The sequence below is a fragment of the Clytia hemisphaerica genome, unplaced genomic scaffold (assembly GCF_902728285.1).
Source record: "Clytia hemisphaerica strain Z4C2 unplaced genomic scaffold, Clytia hemisphaerica genome assembly, whole genome shotgun sequence".
In the NCBI taxonomy this organism is placed as follows: domain Eukaryota; kingdom Metazoa; phylum Cnidaria; class Hydrozoa; order Leptothecata; family Clytiidae; genus Clytia; species Clytia hemisphaerica.
In genome coordinates this window covers 187,834-211,203 of record NW_027103288.1, presented here as the reverse complement: position 1 = coordinate 211,203, position 23,370 = coordinate 187,834, and the positions used below count along the sequence as shown (strand labels likewise).

Here is a 23,370-nt window from a genome sequence, read left to right as displayed (position 1 = left end):
TGACATCTTTTATAGGACAAAAACATACTGATTCCACACCCCTGTCTCAGTTTTGAACTCAATAAATCACTAGGGCCAGATTTGGATCTGGTTAGAAAATTAAAATTGTTCTTGGCTGGGTTTACTTGCTTACAGTAGAGTCTCCTTTTAACCCGAGTGAAATCGTTCCTTGGAAATATGTTTCACCGGTTCATCGATAGGGGCGGATCCGATCTGACCGGGTCACTGATACAGGGCTGATTCCATTCCAAAGTGCGATATATTCAAAACCTCTTGTGACCCCTTAGCAAAACTGTGAGAGTAAAATAAAGCCTGGTTCTCGACAGTCAAGATAATTGTAAACTATTGATACCATTTGAATGAAATGTTGGCATCTTACTGTGAGTGAAGTATTACATACAGTTTGTTGCATTAGGTTTTCTAGAATGTTAATATTACAATTCCTTAACATAAACATAAAATAGCAAGTGTTGGAGGACACTTTTGTAGCAAAGTGACGTTAGATTGCTTCTACCGCTACAACGCAACAACATCTTTTCGTCAATTTATATTTTTACATGTAAAATACAAGATATATTGTACTCTTTTTAACCAATCAGATTGTAGATATTTTCTGGATCGCCGATAAAGGCCAGATATCAACAAGTCCCATGTTGGAGCAGTTGACGGAATCCAATAGGCCGTCGCGTTCTCCAAAACAACTATTCCAATAATTGATAGGCAATAACAATAGGGTCTATTACAATAATCCTTGAGAATTGGTACGACCCTGGACAACATGGCCTGAACAATGACCCATATGCAGGACACAAATACCCGAAACTGAGTTAAACCCAAACAATTTTCAGCCATAAGTCATTGATGTTCGGGCCAGGTTCAGGCCACAAACTTTTTAATTTTTGCCTCTGAAAAACTGGGCCGAGCATGTCCAAAACATGTGAAGGTGGAAATTAATCCTTCCATATCTTTTCCAACATTGGTCATTATTGGAAAAAGTTATTGATTGTAACGAATGGGAAGGTGTTTAATAGACCTTTTGCTAGTCAGTATGTTCTGTTGAAACTTTAGCACTAAAACAATGACCACATTATAGCACATAATTATTCTAATTGGGCATTAACTTTTCTAATCATTGTTTTGAGGCTGTTTTTTTTTAATTATTTGACATCCTGACTAGCAAAAGATCTATCTGGAATAACTTTGTTTTCATAGGACGCAATTTCGGGTTGAATAATGCTAAGACCGCCTACCAACACAGCGGTCCTACTGAAGTACTGGACACAAAAAGGCTGGTGTCAAACAAGAAAACTTTGTACCAGTGGACAATCCTAACACAGGACCAGATGTGAATCACTCTGTTGCTGGGTAAAAGAAAAAAGTCTCGTGTTTGACCGACCAGTGTCAAGAATTTGTGTAATATAACACTGGACAAACACCAGACAGTTTTGAGCTGTGTAATCTGATAATACTTTTCAGCATCCACCAAAGGTATGCAACAGTATGGTGCATCAACAGAGTAGATGAAGCTCCAACAACAAAACACAAGAATGATTTATAAATGAGTCTGTGGAGTTTTCAATTGTATTCAACTTGGCATTGCGTTCCTGAAGGGGCCATCAAGAAGCCATTTTCAATTTTTAATGGTATTTGACGGGTGGAGCGAGGTTGACCCCATGCTAATAAGAAGATTTGCAAAGGTCAAACAAGTTTTTTTCCCTAAAAGCATGACTTTGTCTTTCTTATAAAAGGGAATGATAGTTTATGGATAGGATTCAGGTGAGAGGTGTCTCATCTGAATCCTATCCCATCCTATCATCCTATCACTCGTTCCGGATTTTCCGTATATTTTCCTCGCCTAAAGGCTCGGAAAATATTGTACGGAAAAATCTCGGAACTCGTAAAATATTTCTCATATTGTACTCGCAACTGTCCGATAACTATTACGTATTTTTACTTACTGTTAAATCACTTTGACAATAAATTTGTTTTGATAACTCCACCAAGTCTATCAGTCATACTTCTTCGTTGCCCTTAGAGTGCACAGACCATCGCGTGTGTTCCACTACGTATTTCTTTCATATTTTTGATTTAAAAGCCTACTCGGTGCGAAAGAAAGACTGTGTATTTTTTAATACGCGGTTCATTAAACTCAAATCAAATGACTTTGGAGGTTCGGTGAAATGGTGATGGAAATGGTCGTCCCATGTTGCGTCAGATAGTCCCAAGTTGGAACAGTTGACGGTAACAAATTACTCAACATACATTACTTTCCCTAAGCCAATAAAAACGTGATAAATTTTCTTGTCTCTAGGTAACTCTTATGGAGTAATTAGTTATTCAATTGGCCGTCGCGTTCTCCAAAACAACTTAATTAGTAATGGATATCCAACCTGTACCTATTGGTTTTTGATTGGTCATTAATTGGAATAAGTTATTGATTGCGTATTGAATATTTCTTCTAAAAATCACTTAGTAAAACAGACTATTTGACACAGCCAATAGACCTTTTCACCATCTATGTCATTTATATGCAAGTAGGACCAACAAGCCATTTTTCATACAAATCATATTTTGAAAAAAGATAAACCATTTGGAAAATGACATCGTTTATGGTTTATATGCAAAGCTATGTATATAAATTAAATCTGTCTCTCGGTAATCTATGATTTGTATGAAAAATGACTGCTTGCATATAAATGACATAAATGGCGAAACAGTCTATTCCTCTCACTATCAATAACTATGACTAATTGCTAAAAAAAACTCTTCATTTACCTATTATACTACTGAGCACTGTAAAATTTATTGGTGCATTCACTAACTACACGAACATAAAACACTAAGTAGTAAACGAATGATAAACCTCTTTAAATACTCTACAAGTTACCAGAAAACATAAGTAGTAAAAATATATACAGCAGCCCGGCAGCAGCTAAGTGTACAAAAGTGTTAAAGTCTATTCACGATAAGTGTGCACTCTTTTTTCATTTACCTATAACTTTTGAAGGAATTCTTCAATCTTTATAAATTTGGTATCATTGGAAAGATATTAGTGAGTGGAACAATTTGAAATAAAAAAAACTTTAAGAAGATTATAAAAATAAATATGAAAATGAAGAAGAAAAAAATGAAGATCTTGTAGAAAAGTGCTATAACTATCATTTTCACTGAAGTGAATCCTTAATCATCGAACGTCATCACTGTGAAAAAAATTCTCAAAAATAACCATTCAGTCAAAAGATATCAAACAAAGTTATAAGCTGATTGACGTCTAAAAACGCTGTTTTCTGCAGTTTTTTGCTGTTTTTTGGGGTCAATCACTTATCAACTTTGTATCATATCTTTATATTGAATAAATATTTTTATGAAATTTCTTCACAGTGATAATCTCCTAAGATTAAAGAATCTCTCCAGTGAAAATGAAAGTTATGGCACTTTTCTACAAGATCTTCATTTTTTTCTTCTTCATTTTCATCTTCGTTTTTAGTATTTTTTTAAAGACTTTTTTATTTCAAATTGTTCCACTCACTAATATCTTTCCAATGATACCAATTTTATAAAGATTGAAGAATTCCTTCTAAAGTTATAGGTAAAAGAAAAAAGAGTGCACACTTATCGTGAATAGACTTTAACTTCAAGCAGCCATTAAAAAACTTTCACGAGGAATGTTTACATACCCTTGGTTACACTCATCTTTGTGCGTGAGTCCATCTATAGAATATTCTAGAATGTTCTAGAAGAATATGTGGAACACTATGAACACGAAGAGCGAGTTCCGAGTGTTAATTTTTAGCACTACCACCGCGAAAACAGAAAACCGATTGAAATACTTTCGCTAGCGAAATTAGCAAAATGTAAGGGGATTCCAAAATGTTAAGATTACACTTCCTTGATCAAAGACAATAGAAAAAATGAGACCACAGCTGGTTTCTTAATATGATGAAGCAAATTACCTCCCATGACAAAGACAATGTCACTAAATCGTTTAAAATCATTTAAATAAGGTTTGTGGCGGTCAATGAGCGTATCAACATAGAGAGGCAAGAACAGACTGTAAGTAAGTAAGGAAAAAGACTTCATAAAACAAATTTGACTTGCTATAAAAGTTTTATTTTTTCTTGAGAGAATTTTGTGTAAAATTCGTTTTTGATCTCCAATCTGCTCAACATTATTGGATACACAAGATATTGATTGAAATGGGAATGATCAAGGTAAGTAAATTGCTATTAGCGAGGTTAAGCAAGAAGCTATCTATTACGTACGGAATCTATTACGTGAGTTTTTAGACTGGATCCGAACCGTTTTAGCCTGATTCCTAAAGCTTCACGGCATAGAGAAAAAAGAGGTTAAGCAAAAAAGGCGATCTAATGTTAATTTTTCCGTATCTCACTTTCGGCCCCAACTTCTAAAATTTTCTTCTTCGTTTTTTCTTTTCCAGTTTTCTTGTTAGTGGCTTGGTCTATAAAATCCCCTTGCTTTCAATTTTAATCTACTTAGTTTTTTCCCAAGACAAATGTTTTTCACAAAAATTAAATCTAGACAAGCATATCGTCAGAGTATTCTACACCCCTGCCTCTGTGACCCAGTGGGATCCACCCCACTCGTCACCCCAGTGAAAAATATTCCCAAAAATCACCCATTTTTTCACCCCAGTAGATAAATCACTCACCCCACTGGAACACTGTAACTGAAAATGACCCCATTGAAAGATACGAAGAATCCGCACATACCCCACTCAAAATTTTATGATTTTGACGTACCCCAGTAGAATTCTCACATCAAAAGGTTCACCCCACTAGAATTTCCCCTTCTCTTATAGAATCCACTTTTTGAATTAACGAAATGCTCAATTTTTTTGCTCGCTTCGATCGCAATCAAAACTGTATAATTGTCCATATCACTGCGTCGTCAAAAGTAGTAGCAAGTTATGATCTAAACAGATGGTCTAGAATATATCCAATATGTATGAAAGTCCTTATCTTTAAAAAAAAGGCAAGAGCAAAATTAGCCTGGGAATCCATGCTATGATTTCTTCTTTGATAAACTGATGGCGAAATGTATAGCATGGTATGGGTTGAGAGTTTGAATTTCTCAGATCCTAATAACGGTTGAAAACATAGCCAATCAAATTTTGTTATTCTTTTACTGGTCACACTTTCTTAGAGAAAGCGCAACTTTTGGAATTTGGTTTTTATTTTAGTAAGTGAGGACAGCGCTAAATTCGAATTTCCCACTGTAAAAAATGTGAGTCCAATATTGGACTCACAGCTCAAACCCGTCTTGTGTACATCAAATTATAAAAAAACACACGACGGGTCTCCTGTCTAGAGCAAAATGCGTTTCCGTTTTTCAGTCAAGCTTTTCTCAAAAAATAGGTCGGTCGTGGGTCGATCATTCAAGTTCGTAAATCAGAAGCGAAAATAATGATGACCTTCAGGTAGACTTGATGACTAGAGAAAAATTGATGAATATGCAAGTTGCTGGGTTAAATAAAAATGAAGCATGAAAACTTTGATAGGACATAAATAAATATGTTGAAATTGTTTTTTTTTTAATTTTTCAAAGTTGCAAAATTCGTAATAAAGGAGTGATTTTAGCCTACACAAGAGAGTCAAAAATCAAGAATTTTCCTCGTCGGTGCAAACAATGGTTGCGCCTCCTTAGTCACTACATCTTTTTAAAATTAAGTTCATATAGTCTCCATTACTTTCAGAGAAATGTCCTTACATACTCCGCTTTTACTTTATCCAAAGAACATACAAATATGAGTATATGAGAAAATTCTTTTAATTTATGCAGTTAATTAGGGCAAAGTCTCCTGATTGGGAGACAACCCTGCATCAAACTCTGTTGTGATACTGGCTGCGTGAATTCGCGTAAAAATATTCTTGCTTGGAAAAGCTTATGAAAAATTTTCAAAGTAGAATATTTTAAAATTTTGTCGGTCAATTTTAAAATCATTCGGTCAAAAGTTGATAAATTCATTTATCTTTCCATTGATCCATTTTTAGCTTCCCCTTTTGCCCCAATTTCCCCCCTTTTTCACTTCAAGATTGACGTTGTATGGACGTTGAATGAATGTCGCTCTTGCAAAATCGTTTCCCCTTCGGGTGACGTCTCCCAAACGGGATTCGTCTCCCGATCGAGGTATATTGCCCTATTGTTAGTAATGGACGATGTTTCGTGTTTTTATGATTAAAAGTCTTATACCTCACAGTTTCAACGCAGTTGAAAAATATATTCCCTATCAGTAGCCTCAGATAGTGTAACAACGACTCCGCACTACATTTTATAATTTAACATTTGACTAGCACTGCTAGCTACTCTACTTAGCATACCAGAATAAACTTTCAGAAAGATTTTCTTCACCCCAGTGATAATCAAGAAAAAATTGGTCACCCCACTCAATTTTTCGGGAAATATCTTGCACCCCAGTGAATTTCAGATTTTTCACATCCCACCCCACTGGATGTTTCACAACCACTGGGGCACAGAGACAGGGGTGTTATTCTATTACTTTTACTATTATTCAACATTTTAGTAAACAAAAATATGTCTATGACTTATCATTTCAATGATCATATAAATATCATGACTTAACATTGCAAAAAAATATATAATTTCATAACTTAATTCCTAGTTTACATAGGTACCAATCAAAAATTACGGCTTTATCTATAAACAAAAAAGTAATCTGTAAGAGCATAGTGTTCAGATATGTTATCCTTATTTAGCTGAATTTCTATATGAATGCTTCACCATTGGCATTACCATCGCGCAGAATTGATGTTGCAATTTTTGTCATCTATAAAATGAAGTCGTTGCACTGTTTTTCGCGCGAGTTCTATTTTCTACCAATCAAATTGCGTCACGCATTCGAAAGATTCGAAAATGTTGCAATCAAAACATTGAATTCATTTGTGAGTTTGGTTTTGAGAAGAAAACATTTTCTAAAAATTAAAGCCTAAAATATTGTGATCTTATTCATATTTTGAAAAGACTTTGAAAACAGAAAGTTATAAAATTTATTACATTGAGATATGGTTGTAAGAGGTATGTATGTATGGAAATGGAATGCTTTGTTTGCTTCAGTTTTCACTACAGACTTTCCTCCCTTCGAAATTCAGTTTTCGATGGGAGCCTTTATTTATCTAAACTTGTTTTTATTAATGGTGATTCATTTTTGGACATCAAAAACTCCCAAGGATAACCAGTAAGTTTTATTTATTTTGGAGGTAAAAAATGCTAAAGAGAATGAGTAGATATGTGTCGGTGATTTGTAAAATAAAGGGATTTCTTTTTCGAAATTGCGCTTCCATTGAAACGTGAAGTTAAAAATTGACGTTACAGCATTTGAAAAAAGATATAACTTCAAGGCAAATAAATCGATGGAAATTGGATTACAACCTGTACTTTTTTATATATCATTTTTTAGCATTTTTTATCCTCTTTCACTTGCGATGGGTGGGAAAATTGCCCAAATATACTTAAATCTCTGTCATCATTTTTGTCATTAACGTCAGAATTTATCAGCCTTTATTTTTTTTTCGTCAGAGTGACAGTGCCTATCTTTAGGGCAAAAAAGTCGATGGAAATTATCTTAATCGATACATAAATTTATACACCGTTGAAAAGAGAAAGGGCTAAACTTTCTCTCTAGAGGGGTGGGAAATTGAAAGCTACTCGACTTGTATCGTTCCTGCTCTCTTAAAGTTTGTCAAATTTTCAAAAACATATAAAAAAAGTAACCTTTACATTATCGCTTCAAACGTTTTTACAAACTTACAAATCTAAGCAAGTTTGGTATTTCTTAAAAGAGGACAGATTCAGTGATTCAAAAATATCAAATTTATGTCTGAAAACATTATACACAGGAAGCAGTGTAATAAACAAGAGGAAGGAAAAATTAAAAAATTTGCAACTTCTAATTTTTTGACGTCAAAAATCTACGTCAGAACCCCCGGATTTGTTTGATGTCAAAAACTGTTTTTTTTTTTTTTTTTTTTCAAGAATATAGTAATTAAATATTAAATTAAAACGTTACAATATATAAATTGCTTAAAATACGTAGAGCTAGGAAATTCAAAGTTAAATAAAGAAAAAAAAATTGAAATCATGACACAAACAAAACTGAAAACTGAATCGAAAAACTGTCGAAATAGCACAACCTAGCGGGTCATGCCAAACTCAAAAGCATAAACAAAAGCAATGGTCAATACGGTGAAAAAATTAAGTACTAAAATCTATGAAAAGCTAACATTTCAAAATATTATTATTTAATAAGTCAATCTCATCAAACCTAAGGTTTGGTTTTAGTGTTCGTGTGCCGCGTATACATGTTACGACGGATCTCGTTAAAGCAAACGAAATTTTTGTTCTGATCCAATTTTTGGTTTGAGACGCGTGAGAATCTGTCTTATCAGCTAGTAGATTAGCTAGCGCTCCAAAGAAGTGCTCAGCCTCTACACCCATTCCACCATTCATGGAAAATATCAACGGAGTGAATGATCCATGATCAACTTTGATAATTCGTTCGTTGTAGTTTCTCTTTTTTTCCCGTTCGTTTGACGCAAAAGCGCTTTTGAGACTTTGGGCTGTGTATCTCAGAGCATAGGCGTTGAATACCTTTACATCAAAAAATGCTCGTTGTCCACGAACCCAAAAGCCTCCAGCACTGATGTCAGCTCTCGCGTTGTCAGAAAAAAAAGTTGTCAAAAACTGTAACGTCAATTTTTATAAGAGTAAATAAAGATTTCTTCTGTTATGCTTTTGCAGGTGGAGGCGTAAATTTCTTTGGGCTTGGCAGAGCAGTCTTTTTCTCGTGTTTGCTGCTTTGTTTTGACATATTATAACTTTGGCTTCTTCGCACTTGATGGTGGCACCACAGAAACACTGAAAAACATGAAAAAGAAATATGGTTACATGCTGTTCATTGTAATGGTTACTTTGGATGTATTTGGACTTTCAGAGCATATATAAAACAAGATAAAAAAGAGAAGAAAAACAAAAGAACCAGAAAGACACTTCTGTTTGTTTTGTTTTGATAAAAAAGTTAGCAAAGATTATTTTATTACAGTTACACATTGACCTTCTTTTGTGCAATAAATCCTTTCACTTTGTTTGTATGCATCATAGTTTCCATAGATGAGATTCAAAAAATTTCTTCTGTTTTTAGTTTTCTGAGCTCAAACTTGTCAGAAATCAAAAAAATTTACCAAAGTTTCATTTCTGTTTACATTTTTTTCGGGTGATTTTTTATCCTAAACGATTCAGCCCAATCTCCATAAGATAAATTTCCCGTGGATCATGCTTATATCCTAATCGATATCTATTACGTGAGATTGGAGAATTTCGCGCAATAGATCCACTCCCCAAAATACGACGTACAGGTCAAATTTCACGGGACAGAGTTAGCCTTGAGATTTGGGCTCTAGCCCGCGAAAAACTCACGTAATAGATTCCGTACGTAATAGATAGCTTCTTGCTTAACCTCGCTATTGTAAATTCTATATTCTGTCCCTATAAGGCCCGATGGGGGGGGGTACTGGGGCAAAAAGGGTTACAGGGGATGTGCCGCTAGTCAGGGTACCTTTTTTTAACCTCCACGAGTCCCGGGTAGGGTCGCAATACACCAAAGTAGAAAAACCAGTTCCTCGTAGGGTGCCTTTTTTGGAAAATTTGGGAAAAAAGTAGAAAATTTTAGAAAATTTTGGAATTTTAGCTCCAGGTCACTTTTTTCGCAAATTTCGGCAAAATATTTAAAAAAACGACTCCAACGTAGGGTCCATTTTTCGAACCTCAGCGGAGCACCCCTTCGGTCGGCAAGGGCAGTACCCCCAACTGGGCTCTGAGAGACCAGATTGTCTGAAAATGCTGTTGACTTGGCGAGACTTCACAACCCCTTTCATCATGACAAGTCGGTGGATGCAAGGAGGAATGACGTATTGATATTATAGGCAATTATAGATTATAAACCAATGGTTTAATGGACCTCATTGCGTAACACGTTTCTAATTGTTAAATTTTTGGATTTTGTCGAATTCAAATCTTTTGTGTGAAAGCTATAATATAAATCTTTATTTCATACTAGCTTAGTAAAAGTGGCGAAAAGGTTCGGTGGCCTTGGTTAAGCTTCTGACCTAACAAACTTTTAGTGACCTGGTTCAAATATCCTACCTAAAGAACGTTCAAAGTGCATACATCTGAGCCAACTGGCCGTTTATCTCTAGAAATTAATCAAAAGACTGTAAAAGACTTAGATCAAGAGGGGGTTTACTTGGGCAAAAAAGGGAAGGGGATGTGCTACTGCTCAGGGTACCTTCTTCACCTCCGTGAGTCCCATGCAGGGGTTGCAAAGCCAGCAAAATAGAAAAAATCAGTCCCTCGTAGCGTACCTTTTTTGGGGAATTTAGGAAAAAAATGTAAAAATTTTGAGAAAATTTTGGAATCTAAGTACCCCTCCTTCCGCCAGGGACCTAGACTACTGGGATATCTACGCAAAAATATTGACCCTAGCAGACATAACATATCATCTTGCTTTTTCTTTAGGTGATTTTGATGATTGCAATCGTCACCTTGGTGATCAACGAATCGGATGCTTGTTTCACACATGTTGGCCCTGGTGGTTTGAGACAATGTATAAAATTTAACACTTATAGCCAGTACCAATGGGCTACTTGTTTGACAAATGAAGAAGTTCTTGAACGATCAAAAGGTGACCTGTACTTTTTATATTTAGAGCTAGAGGTCATACATTGGTAGGAAAGTCACGAGCATCATGACTCACTGATTCGTGACTACCTTATCAGCCCCTTTTACGCCGGCCCTAGATTAGCACTAGACCTTATAACTCCAAAGCTCATTTTGTTTAATTTTTAACCTAGTCCTCATATAATCCCGATCCCTTGTTAACATTTCTTGAGCACATTTTTGAAATCTTCTAATTTTAGAAATGTTAGCAAATGTTACACAAAAATGTTACCGTCTAACACGACCTTAACATTTGATTTTTTTTATTAAAAAAGAGAGAAAAATCGGCGAAAAAACACGTGTGCACTTGAAGTATCATTTTAAATTCCCTTTAAATGGCGGCATCCTTTGATTCAAAATGTTAACCATGAGAGCAAATCATTTTTTTTTGATTTGCTATCTGCGCGTAACATTCGTTAACATTTGAATGTTTCTGAATGTTAATCGATGTTACACGGTAACATTTTGTACAACATTTGCTATTTTTAGAAAATGTTACACAAAAATGTTACCGAATGTTATCGTCTAACAAGACCTTAAGGGTTGTAAAAAATATACAATGAAGATTCGTGCTTAACATCAGATTTTGATCGCTTCATATTAATATTCCAGATTTAACGAAAATTGGTCATTAAACCTTTTGTTCTCCAAGAGAGAGGGTGTTTTTCCACTGACAGATTAGAGAAGGATAATCCGAAGTCGTTAACTCGACAACAAAAGAATCAATTAAATAAATCCCGATTATGTTGGAAACACAAACTCTATCCATTGAAAGTTAAACCAAATTGAAATATCGTTAATCTCCCATTGTTTTATTCGTGAAATTTTGCGTAGCAACTATTTAATAACTCTTCCTCAGTAACCGAAAACTTGTCTTTGGAAGCCTGTTATGACAGTTCTGTGACAAAAATGGAGAATGTTTTAACAATGTACGCAGCAAGTAAAGTTTTTCAAGGCAATAGAGAAAGGCGTCGGCGAAATTTTTTACAAAACTTGTACTTTTACTACAGACGTAGTAAACTGAAAACCCAACTGATATTATTTCTTCTCTCCTCAAGAATGGCTCAAAGGAGATATTGGATGACCTGTTATGATCAAAACTGGTTTAGGAATCTTTGGGCGATACGAAATAATCAAATTGCTGCTGAATTATTTAAAAAGGAATTCCGTGTTAGTCCACAAACATTTCAAGAAATCATTAACATAGTAACACGGCCCATGATACGACAGAACACAATGTTACGTGACGCCATTCCTCTTGAAAAACGGGTTGCAGTTGCTATTTGGCGTTTATCTACTGGTAATAGTTACAGAGTAGTGGCAAAAGCCTTCGGAGTCGGAATTAAGAGTGTACATGTGATATTGTTAGAATTTTGCTACACCCTAAAAATAATGTCTGGACATTATATAAGGTTTCCCACTACAGAAGTTGAAACCTCATTGGAAATTCTCAAGTTCAAGAATATGACTGGAACTGTCATTCCCCAAGTGGTGGGGTGCATTGATGGAACACACATAGAAATTACATGCCCATCAATTCCAAACAAAGACGATTACTTTTGTAGGAAACAGTATTATTCAATAAATACACAAGCAGTTGTTGGGGGGAAACTTATGTTCTTAGATGTGGCTACTGGATTTCCGGGCTGTATGCACGATGCAAGAGTTTTACGTAACACCTCATTATTCCACAATGCAAACAACGGTTCTATTCTGAATGAACCGTCATGTCAAGTAATGGGATATACAGTGAAACCGTTTTTTTTATTGGGTGATAGTGCATATCAACCTTTGCAATGGATAGTTAAACCATACACGCGTCACAGACAACTAACACGTGAAGAAAGAAAATACAACAGGATTATTTCTCAAAGCAGATCAGTTGTCGAACGAGGTTTTGGAATGCTTAAAGTCAGATGGAGATGTCTTTTAAAGGCACTAGAGCAAGGAATTCAACACATTCCGGCTATTATTACGGCATCTGCTGTGTCCTACATAACATATGTCAGAAAAACAATGAAGAACTTGATCAAGATGATAATGTGTTATTGCAACAAATAATTAGAGACTTGAGGAATCGTAATCCTCAATATGTTAACCCAATAAATAATTTACAAACATTCGATCAACAAAGAGATCTCCTAACCCGATATTTAGATACATTTTAGTTCTATATCCTATAGTTTATTCCAAAAGTTCTGGCAGTCCACACATTTTGGTCAATTCCTCTTGAAGGAAAAAGATATAATCAAAAGTAATACCTCGTTGAAAAGATAATTCTGAGTGGAAGATTAGAAACTTTTAAAAATTTTCGAAAGATCCAAAAGTGAAAATGAAAAATGAAGAAGAAAAAAATGAAGATTTTTTCTACTTGTTTAAAATATTTCAATTTATCTTTTTCTGAAACTTGGAACTTCGCTGATTTCAAATATGTATTCCGATTTTTCACATCTTTCTTCGATCAAACGCTACAGCTCTCTGCAAAGTAGGCTTAAAACGGTCAAAAATGGGCAAAAACAGGCTAAATGGACCCACTTCGGAGGACTGTAGCTTTTGGTCAAAGAAAGATAAGACAAATCTGAATACATATTCGAAATCAGCGAAGTTCAAAGTTTCAGAAAAAGATAAATTGAAATATTTTAAACAAGTAGAAAAAATCTTCATTTTTTTCTTCTTCATTTTTCATTTTCATTTTCGAATTTTTCGAAAATTTTAAAAATTTTATAATCTTCCACTTAGAATTATCTTTTCAGCGAGGTATTACTTTTGATTATATCTTTTTTCCTTCAAGAGGAATTGACCAAAATGTGCGGACTGCCAGAACTTTTGGAATAAACTTTAGTTCTTTAAATTATGAAAAAGCAAATTAGTTTTTATCATATGTTTTTATTTATCTTTCATAACTTTAGCTAATTCTAACAAAAATTTCATCTCTTTCTCTTTTTGTGTTTCTTCGAATTTCTGTTGAAGCTCCACCATTTTTGTAAAGAAGGTCTCAGTTCTTTTATCAGACTCCTCAACTAGAGTTTTTAGTGAGGTTACAGTCTCACTAGATTTACGTTTTGTCCCACTACTTCTGAAAATATTTTGCTGGATTGCTCCCTTGAAGGTGGGATCACTTGATTTGCTTGTGAAGATGGAGCGGCTGTTGTTGCTGTTGTTGTAATTGTTTGATTTGGTCCAGTGGAACTTATGGCCTGGTTGGCTCTAGTTGTGGTTGTGTGAGTTGTACCTTCGCTGGCTCTCGTTGTAGTTGTTGTTTTATTTTGTCCAGTTGCGGTCTGGGTAGAGTTGGTTTGAGATATAATCGTTACATGATTAGTTTGGGATCTGCCAGTGGCTAGAATGGGTCCAGTTGGGTTGCTTGGTCCATTATTTGTTGTTGTAGGTGTAGTCTGAAGTGTTGATGGTCCGATGGATGTAGATCTAGATGATTGAAGACCTGAAACGAATAAAAATGACACCTTTTGTAAATATTTTTTGTTTTTCAAGTTTAAAAAAAGACAATACTCTCTTAACAAATGACTTTCCTTCTCAGTACATCGTAAAGTTAACATTTCTACATTTTTGTACCTTTTCACATTGTTTTCAAAAAGAAATTTATAATCTTCACATTGACGTCTACCTATTTTCAAAATGTTTGTCTTTCCAACAGTATTTGACAGCACTAGAGCTCTGGGATCCTCTTCCATTTCACAGATACACTGTTTATTTTTTATAAGAATTCTTTTTATAAGAATCATGAGGCTCAAAATCTTAAGAATTTTAAGAATTAGTTAAGAATCACTCTCAGCCTCAAATAATTTTATAATCAGCGAGAATCTATTCTTCAAAGGTACCTCAGTGTCAATCCACTAACATGAATTTCCCAATTTTTACATAATCCTTTATAACGATAAAATACCTTGTGTAAGTAAAATCGATGTAGATCTTGAAAAAAAATTCAAAAAGTCGACCTTGAAAATTTAAGAATCATTTAAGAATATTCATAGGCTCATCTCAATTTATGTAATTCTTATAAAAAATAAACTGTGTATAGTCCGTAGAGGTTGGGAACTGAAGGTACCCACGGGATAACTTTTTTGTTTGACAGAGGCTACCTTAACCCTATTTTTATCAGGGGGGGGGGGGTGTTTTCCACCAGGCTGGCACTCTTTTGCTAATAGCTCACTGAAAATTTTTTTTAACACTCTGAAAGTTTTTGACTTTTAATATAATTCTATTAGCAGCATGTATACCAAATTTTACAATTATACACCGACCAGATCAGGTTTTATGACTTTTTTGTGCAGGCATATCATAAAATCCAGCTAAAACCCTGTAAAATCCCAAAATCTTAAATTTAGCATAACTTTAGATCTAGGCATCCAACTGACTTCAAATTTTGATAGGTTCTAGGTGTCAATGATAAATTTTAAAAAATATTTTAAAACTTTTCAAAAACTGCTGATGTCATCAAAAATGACGTCATTGTTTTATGAAAAGATTTACTCATTTTCTGCATGGATTTTAAACCTCGATTTTATTCGTATGTTAAAAACCGGCAAATATGTTAAAGATATTCTATTTGGCTTTTAGAATTTCAAAACAGAATTGAAAAATCTCCATTCGTTCAACTTTAACTGCTATTTTATTGAATAGTACTTTTTCATTGGTAAGCGATAATTATGAAACTTTGTGATGACGTCATCATCTTTATGATGACGTCATCAACCCAAATTTTTTTATATGGACTCCTTTTATAGTAGAGAACATTTGTGCCAAACTTCAAGTCCATACCTTTTCTAGATCAAAAGTTATGCAAGGCTGGTGGCCCGGGGGGGGCACTCAAGGTAAATTACTTACCAGACGTTCGGCCCTTAAGGGTAGATTTTTCATAGTTCAGCTAGTGCACTGTAAGGGTAGGAAATTACAAAACTTCACTGAACTGCACTGTAAGGGTAGGGAATTGTGATAAAGAGTCAATTTTTTGGTAAAATTTGCACAAAATTGGTCCATTTTGGACGAAAAATTCTACATTTTCTTGGAAAATTGCAAAAATTTTCGCCCTTACGGGCGTGAAATTTTGAACAAGTGCACTGTAAGGGTATGATTTTTCATGGAAATTCACTGCACTGTAAGGGTCCGATTTTAGAAGCCAAATTTTGGGCCGAACGTATGGTCGTTTTCAGATCGAGTGCCCCCCCGGGGCTGGTGGAAAACACCCCCCCTTGAGAATACAAAATCCAAAAAAGCCTGATAATAATAGGGTTAAGGGGTTTCCGGTCAAATCTAAGTTTATAGATCGTTTCGTCGAATTTACAATTTCGTTACCAAAATAAATCCTCGCCAAATTTAGAAATTTCATTATCTCGCCGAAATAAATTCCGCATGCGTAAGCCGTCGGCAGAAAAGTTGTGATTTTTTTCTGAAGTGCAAAACCTCTATGGTAAAGAAGGGGTTTAGGTAGAAAACTTATAAGATGGTAACTTCTCACCTTTTTGATTAATGCCAACTTGGAAAACATAAGGCAGTCTGTGCGGATCACGGTCACTTAAAACTTCATCGAATACCTCATAATAGGGACTCGTTTGAAGATCTCCCCCAGTTTGATGGTTGTTATGCTCTTTGGCCTTGTTTGTATGCTTCCTTTAAGTTTTTAATTTTTGTTCGGCATTGCTGAGCTGTCTTAATTTTCGGTCCACTTTGGCTTATTGATTGTGCTACGTTGTTGTAAAATGCGTCATTCAAGATTTTACCGTAGTTGTTTCTCCACATTGACACCAACATGTCGGATTCTCCGGCGGTCCAGGTACAGCGTTCGCCCTGATGTGGTTCTTGCTGCCGTTCCTGCCTTTTCTGAGAATTCATTTGTTGACCTTGTGTATTCAGTTGTTGAAAAAATGTTTGGTTGGGAGCCTGATGCCTGTGACTTCCAATTAGTTGTGGATAAGAATGATTGTACACCCACTCTTCAAAAGAAGGAGGTCGAATATAGCCATATTTTTGATGAAAGTATACCAAAAAATCTTGATATGCTGCTCTTTGATCCATCTTCGAACATATGCATACATATGACACTTCAGTGAAAGAAATTGTCCTATTTATTGCTAATCCACTAAAACTTGCTCAGGGGCATGTATGAAGTTACAAAAGATTTTACGATCAAAGCCTGATATTGATGTGGGAATTAAAGCCCTCCTCTGAAAAGAAACCATTATCGTGTTGCATGCTTCTTTTCATTTCTTTTTACGAACTATAGAATTAACCTTTTCACAGTTTAACAACTATTTCATTAAGTATATTAGCTTGATTTTGTCAGTGGAAAAACACCCAGAGGTAGACCTCTCTTGGCTTAATGACCAATTAAGCGAAAAAGGCAGCATAAATAAATTGGTTGCCATAAAAGTAGCAGAATGTGCAGAGGGATTCTTTTGTAAAAGTTTGGTCATATGGGAAAAATGTTTTCTTTCCCGATAAAGTTGAAGAGCAAACTTTCATCTGTATTGATTTGATACAAAAGACGAGGAATCTTATCACAGAAAATGTTCATTAGAAGGCTGTAATTCTAAATCCCTTGATATGCGAGTTGATGATTTTTAATAAAGTTTTCTTCAAATTCAAAGGGTTGTAAACGCTTTGACAACTGTTTTGGGAGTCAGTAATGCTTTCCCATCAATTTTCTTTGTTTCAGCTAATCGATTTTCGCCAGACAGTCTCAGTGAAAAACCACCCATTGTTGAACTAATTCCATACAGATAGATCAAAAATATATAGTGAAAAATCTGGCATTGAAAAAAAACTAGAAACAATGAGCAATGACTATACTACAAAAGAAATACAAACGTCTAGGGATTCGTATAAAAGATAATTGCTTTAAGAATATAAAACGAGATAATTGCTATATAATTGATAGGTTAATGATCATAGAGACACAAAGGACTGAGAGTTCCGTGGGGAAATACAAAATGTAGCACTTATTTTACAGGGAAACATTGGTGTACGAGATCTCCAACATCTGGTGTAAAATATTGTTGGTATCAGTGCGAGGTGGAGAAATACGGCAAAAATTCTGGTTCAGTCAGCAGTGATTGTCGATGTAATATATACCAGCAGCCAGCTGTGAAACAACTTGCAGATTGGTGTTCTAAAGATAATGACACTGGGTAAATTTAATGATACTTAACTACACAATAAATATACCGTTTCACAAATTACGTCACGAATATCACTTGCCTCGTATGCAAACAATTACCATGGTGATTATGTCCCTTAAGACATTAAAGGATTTTTTACTGAATATAAGGTAGTTGTAATAAAACCCGCTGGGAGTTAATCACCATGGCAATAATTTTAAAACGAGGAAAGTGATGTTCGTGACGTAATTTATGAAAAGTTCTATTGAAGACTTGAAGTCGAGATTAGAATACCCTCTTCTCGAGATGAATAAATTTATTGCTGTCCTCGTTTTCATACAGATTTCATTGCTATAAAATTACATATTCAAATCAATTTAAATTCCCAAAGGAAGTATTATCTCTAAAACAAAAGAACATGAAATTCAAAATGCCTAATGAGGTGTAAACACCACAATTATCATTGCGAATATGTAATTTTATAGCAATGAAATCTGCTTGAAAACGAGGACAACAATAAAGTTATGCATCTCGAGAAGAGTGTATTGTTTGATACTCAAAGTTTCACGCAACCTTTCGTTACGATCTTCAGTCAAAAATTCTATATTTAAAATTTGTGTCAAGTTTATAAAAATAAACTGAAAAGTCTTCGTCAAGAATGATACCTTACTATAATTTTTTGTTTTGAAATTTCGGCTGTCCCTTATTTTGTTCACCATTACTATCAGACTTGAATTGTTTGAATGATTTTTGATGATTGGGTTCAACACAGTGGAGTCTCTTAGCTCAAACACATACAAGGAACACAAACTTATATTTTCCGGAATTTACCGGGTATTTTTCCTATGTTTGCTTCCTATATAACGATTAAACTATTAATGATTAGGAAATCGGCTGAAAGTTTAATGTGGGGAAAATTTGAAGTGATCGACTCGGGAGTTTCCTCTTCAGAAAACGCCATTTTCATTTTCTCATTCAGGACATAATTCCTGAAGGTGTGTTATAATTATTTTATTCTGAATCGGACAATTAAAATCAATGTCTGAGAAGTTTTGAAAAGTCATACTGTAGACTAGGGACGAAAAATCATTCTAAGAAACCTCTAGGACTTGGTCCTGTAATTGGACTCATCTATGCGCAGCAGAGTCTATTTAACCATAGTATAAGAAAGTCACGGCTGGAATGATAACATCTGAATTTCTGTTGTTCTATCTCTGTCGTATTTGATGACTATTTGTTGATCAAGAAATCAGTAATGTAGCATCTTTAATGGTAAATTTTATTGGTTTGTCATTAATACTCACGTCTCAGTGCGTTTTGGACATTAATTATATGCCCTCAATAATACATTTGAACTTTATAATCATTGTAAAGGAAAGATCAACAATAAGAAATTTAAACAAGCACAAAATGGCTGGACTGAAAGAACTCAAAAATTAATAAAGTGCCTCGAATGCCTTCTCAATATTTCAGTGAAATTATTGTAGAAATCAATGAAAAAGTACATCAAGATAATACTGTCAGAATTTCAAGCCAGCACCTTCAAATTTTTCATTCAAACTGACAGGAAAGTTGTCATCTTGAATATAGTTCTTATAATCTCAATTTTGGCGAAAAACTATTGTTTCCACAAAATACCCCTAAAATATTCCAAAATTAGTTCAAGTGCTCTATTGTGTACAGATTCAAAGATATCTAGCAAAAGAAAACTTTTTAAGAAGCAAAATAAGAGCAAAATTTCAAAAACTATCTACCAATAATAAAAATGAGCATCTTGATGTTCTTATAAAGCTCAGAGACAGAGTTGGGACAGCAATTAACTGAAAAGACAATGCGGTACATATTCCAGCCGCGGCTTTTTATACTATGCTTTAACTATATAACTCTATAACTCGAATGTCTCCTAAACTCGAATGTCTCCTAAACTCGAATGTCTCCTAAACTCGAATAAGTTTTCCTATCCCCGTGCGCGTTTGAGTTATGGAGACTCCACTTAGAATTTTTTAATTCGCTTGGATTTAAAATCAAGAATGATCCAGAAATTAGCTGAAAATAGCCCTGAAAATACGCCCATTTTTATCAAAAATAGATATTCACAACGAATTGCAAAAGGATTAAAAGCGAAGAAGGGATTTTTTTTACGATGGATTGAGTGTTGTCGTATTATTCGTCTTTATTGCTGCTGCACCTCTCTACAGCCACTAACAGCTTTGATATTTCTCTGTGCTCTAATCCTTATTGACTATAATATAAACCCCTGTATGACTTCAAGTTAGAACAATTTCCCACAATGGGGAATAAAATTTCTATTAAAATCCCGATTGGGATGATGGAGATGGTTTTAGAGTTTGTTTTTTTTTTAATGGGGATGAGGTCAAAGTTGAAGAAAAAGTTGAGAAAAAACCTTTAATTCCATGCTCAGAAAAGAGTTTCTGAGCCTTGAATTAAAGGTTTTTTCTCAACGGTGACGAAATTTCCACAAAACTTTCCAGTTGGACTTGGGTTCTAATGTCTTTGTAAAACGCTGGTTACATGACCTTGAAATATGATCTTATAGGTGCCATTGGTATGACCAGTGCATTGGGAAATATCTCAACTGTGAAAATACAGCAACCGAAAGAGACATTGCATTCAACAAAGCTCTTTGCAAGCTTACAGATAACCATTTTACAAGGAAACAAGAATTATCGTCTTCAGCTAAAGACTGGTTGAATAACACAAAAAAATGTTTGAAGGTACAAAATTAATCGGGCATTTCCAGAACAAACCGTATACCCCCTGTTGAGGAGATCCACCCCTCTGTGGCTGGAAATGCTGCAACCCATTGAAATTCCAGGCAATTTCAGGTTTAAACCCCTCTGGAATTCTGAATTTTAATATAATTTAAAAAGCTACCCCCATGAAATTCCAATTATTTTTGACAGATTTTTGTATCTCCCTATGTAATTCCGCTTCATATCAAACCTTACCCCCTTGAAACGGAAATGAACCTCCTCAACTGCGGGGATACGTTTTTTTTCTGGAAAAGCCCAATCTATGTTAACGAGTGAAAAAATCAAGGAATAAAGAACTAACTACAATATTGCTGCTACACGGTGTTTCATGGTGGCGCAATCTGCAGGCAATGCAGTGTTGTAGATTTTATTTCAATACAGTTTCTAGAGACGTAGAAAAGAAGTAGAAGAGTTCTATGAAATAGGCTAATACTAAAACGTTTCCTATTCCTCAGCTTTTTGGCAATAGCATTTTAAAATTTCATTTCTAGAGCCAATACCTGAATGACCATATCAAGGCTGACAAATTGATTGAATGTGGTGGTATACATATTCATACTGTCAACCTACAAATGTGTTGCTTACTTGGTCTCCCGGGATGTCATCAAGGAACCAAAGCTGTTTCGATGTGTGATCTTCCTTGGAGAGAGTTGTGGAGAATAGCTACTGAGCTAGGAGAATCATTTAACGGTTTCAATGAAGGTTTCCACGCTTTTAGCACAGTCACTTTCACATCAACGCATTGCAAGAATCCTGAAAAACATTTCGAATACACTAAAGTGATCGAAGTTGTTCTTCTACCATCAGCAAATCACAATCGAGGAAAAGATGAAACAGATGATATGATTGGTTATCGAGTCGGTCAGGAATTGATTCAAAGTTTTTATGACAACCCTTTGCGTACACGTGATGATCGTGATAGAGATTTGGTTTTCTATCCATTCTTTTCACCCAAAGAATCCTCATCGTCAAAAACCGTGGTTAAGATCTTCCTCTTCGATAAGGTAACACTACCGAGTTTTATGTAACCCAATTTTCTTAAGAGAGCATCGGAGTTTTTAAAACCAGACACAGAAATATAGAGCTTTCGATAAGGGATCAACTTTTCTTTTAGCCTTCTAGAATTAGCTCTGATCTTAGTCTGTGGCTGAAATTTTGCTTATCGGTTCCTTATGTGTCCTAGTACCACCAGACAATACCTACAATCGATTCAAAATAGTTAAAAGTTACGAGGTCCACTTTGAGTACAAACCCGCAAACATCGCAACTCTTTTATTTGAAAGATCATGAAAAATAGATAACAAAAATTGGTTCGTTCCTAAGAATTTTGCCGATCAACCTCCATAAAATGGTCCAAAAAATCCATTTTTATTGATGTCATCGGCTACAGTGTGACATTTACACTCTATCTCCCTTGATTGCACCACTTACCCTTGACCATTCTCTTAATCTATGTGCATCCACTTACACTTGATTCTACTCTTAATAACTAAGCATATCAAACTGAGAGGCATCATATACCACATACGAAGTCTTTCATACAACCCAGCCGGGAATTGAACGCACGACCTTGCCCAATGTAGCCGGATGCTTTACCACTGCACTTCGGTCACTAATTCTATTTTCAAGGGGAATTGGAATGTCATCGAATTATTGAGCGTATCAAATAGTAAAACGTCGTTAGAGAGTGTCTTAAATGTATTTGGAAGTATTTGAAGCTATAATCGTTCATAAAAAAGATTCATTAAAATTCATATTTCAGGCCAATCTTGAAGCAGACAACCCATTGACACCACATACAGTGCGCTTAACACCCATTACACAGAAATTCATTGACGAATTTAAAAATGGAAGTATCTCGATCAAAACAAAGACCTTATGGCCAACAAAGGCGAGCATTTGTATTGATTATCAATGCAATGGAAGGAGCGTCACTGTGGAGAACTCAAATAAAGCGCCAGATTCGTTTTATGTTGCGTCTGGTGATTTCAGTTTCAAAATCAACTATTTCACTATTTTGTTTATGATTTTCATGACAAAACTTTTCATCATTTAAATCAGTAAATCGTTGATGTCATTAAAGCAACAAGTTATAATGGATCTATAATATATTATAGACGTAGCACATATAATTTCATAAGGACTTCAATTCAGGACTCCTGTAATACGCAGATATGTACTTTGGCGCAGAAACGTAATTAAATTTTGCAGATTACGTAATTCCTGTGCACGTATGTAATAAAAAACGACTGGACATCTATCTTCTATTGTGTCTTTGAAGTGAGCTTTGTTGCCGCCTGTATTGCAAAATTGGTACAAAAAATCCGACAGTATTCCGTCACAGTTTTATTTCTTTGAATTACTTCAGTAAAGGATCGATAGAGCTTGAACATTATTTGTAATTCTGAAAAGAAGAGAATTATTCTCAAATTTTTTATTTTCTCAATAAGTTTGCAACAAATTTTATCAACATTTTTCAACGTTGGAATGCAGTGATTATTTTTTGTCATTCCAATAATTTTTGCTTATGACTTGAAAAAAATAGTATGCCAAACTTGAGAGCCTGTGTCATAAGAATGTCATAATTTGAATCCCATACTCTCTAGAATTTTCCAGTTAAACAAAGAGATTTATGATGGATGAATACACTGGTTTACTACAGTTCTTTGTAGGTTCACGAGATCTATTATAACATGTTAATTAATTTTGCTTAACGCTTCTCATTGGTTGAT

General features: G+C 34.9%; 1 protein-coding gene and 1 pseudogene across 1 annotated transcript; both read left to right on the top strand.

The window, feature by feature from the left end:
* Nucleotides 1–4,029: 4,029 nt before the first annotated feature.
* LOC136808991 (uncharacterized) lies at nt 4,030–22,898 on the top strand. The gene is made up of 6 exons (XM_067065568.1): nt 4,030–4,211; nt 10,549–10,714; nt 17,717–17,894; nt 20,422–20,599; nt 21,130–21,642; nt 22,401–22,898. The coding sequence occupies exons 1-6, from the start codon at nt 4,197–4,199 to the stop codon at nt 22,692–22,694; spliced, it is 1,344 nt and encodes a 447-aa protein (XP_066921669.1). The 5' UTR covers nt 4,030–4,196; the 3' UTR covers nt 22,695–22,898.
* On the top strand, nt 11,413–12,917 carry LOC136809024 (uncharacterized; annotated as a pseudogene).
* Nucleotides 22,899–23,370: the final 472 nt, after the last annotated feature.

Bases quoted from the DNA above. Each gene is read 5' to 3' on its own strand.
- LOC136808991 (XM_067065568.1), top strand. The intron at 10,715-17,716 runs GTGACCTGTACT...CTTATTTTACAG, and splicing joins AGTTCTTGAACGATCAAAAG to GGAAACATTGGTGTACGAGA. The intron at 21,643-22,400 runs GTAACACTACCG...TTCATATTTCAG, and splicing joins AGATCTTCCTCTTCGATAAG to GCCAATCTTGAAGCAGACAA.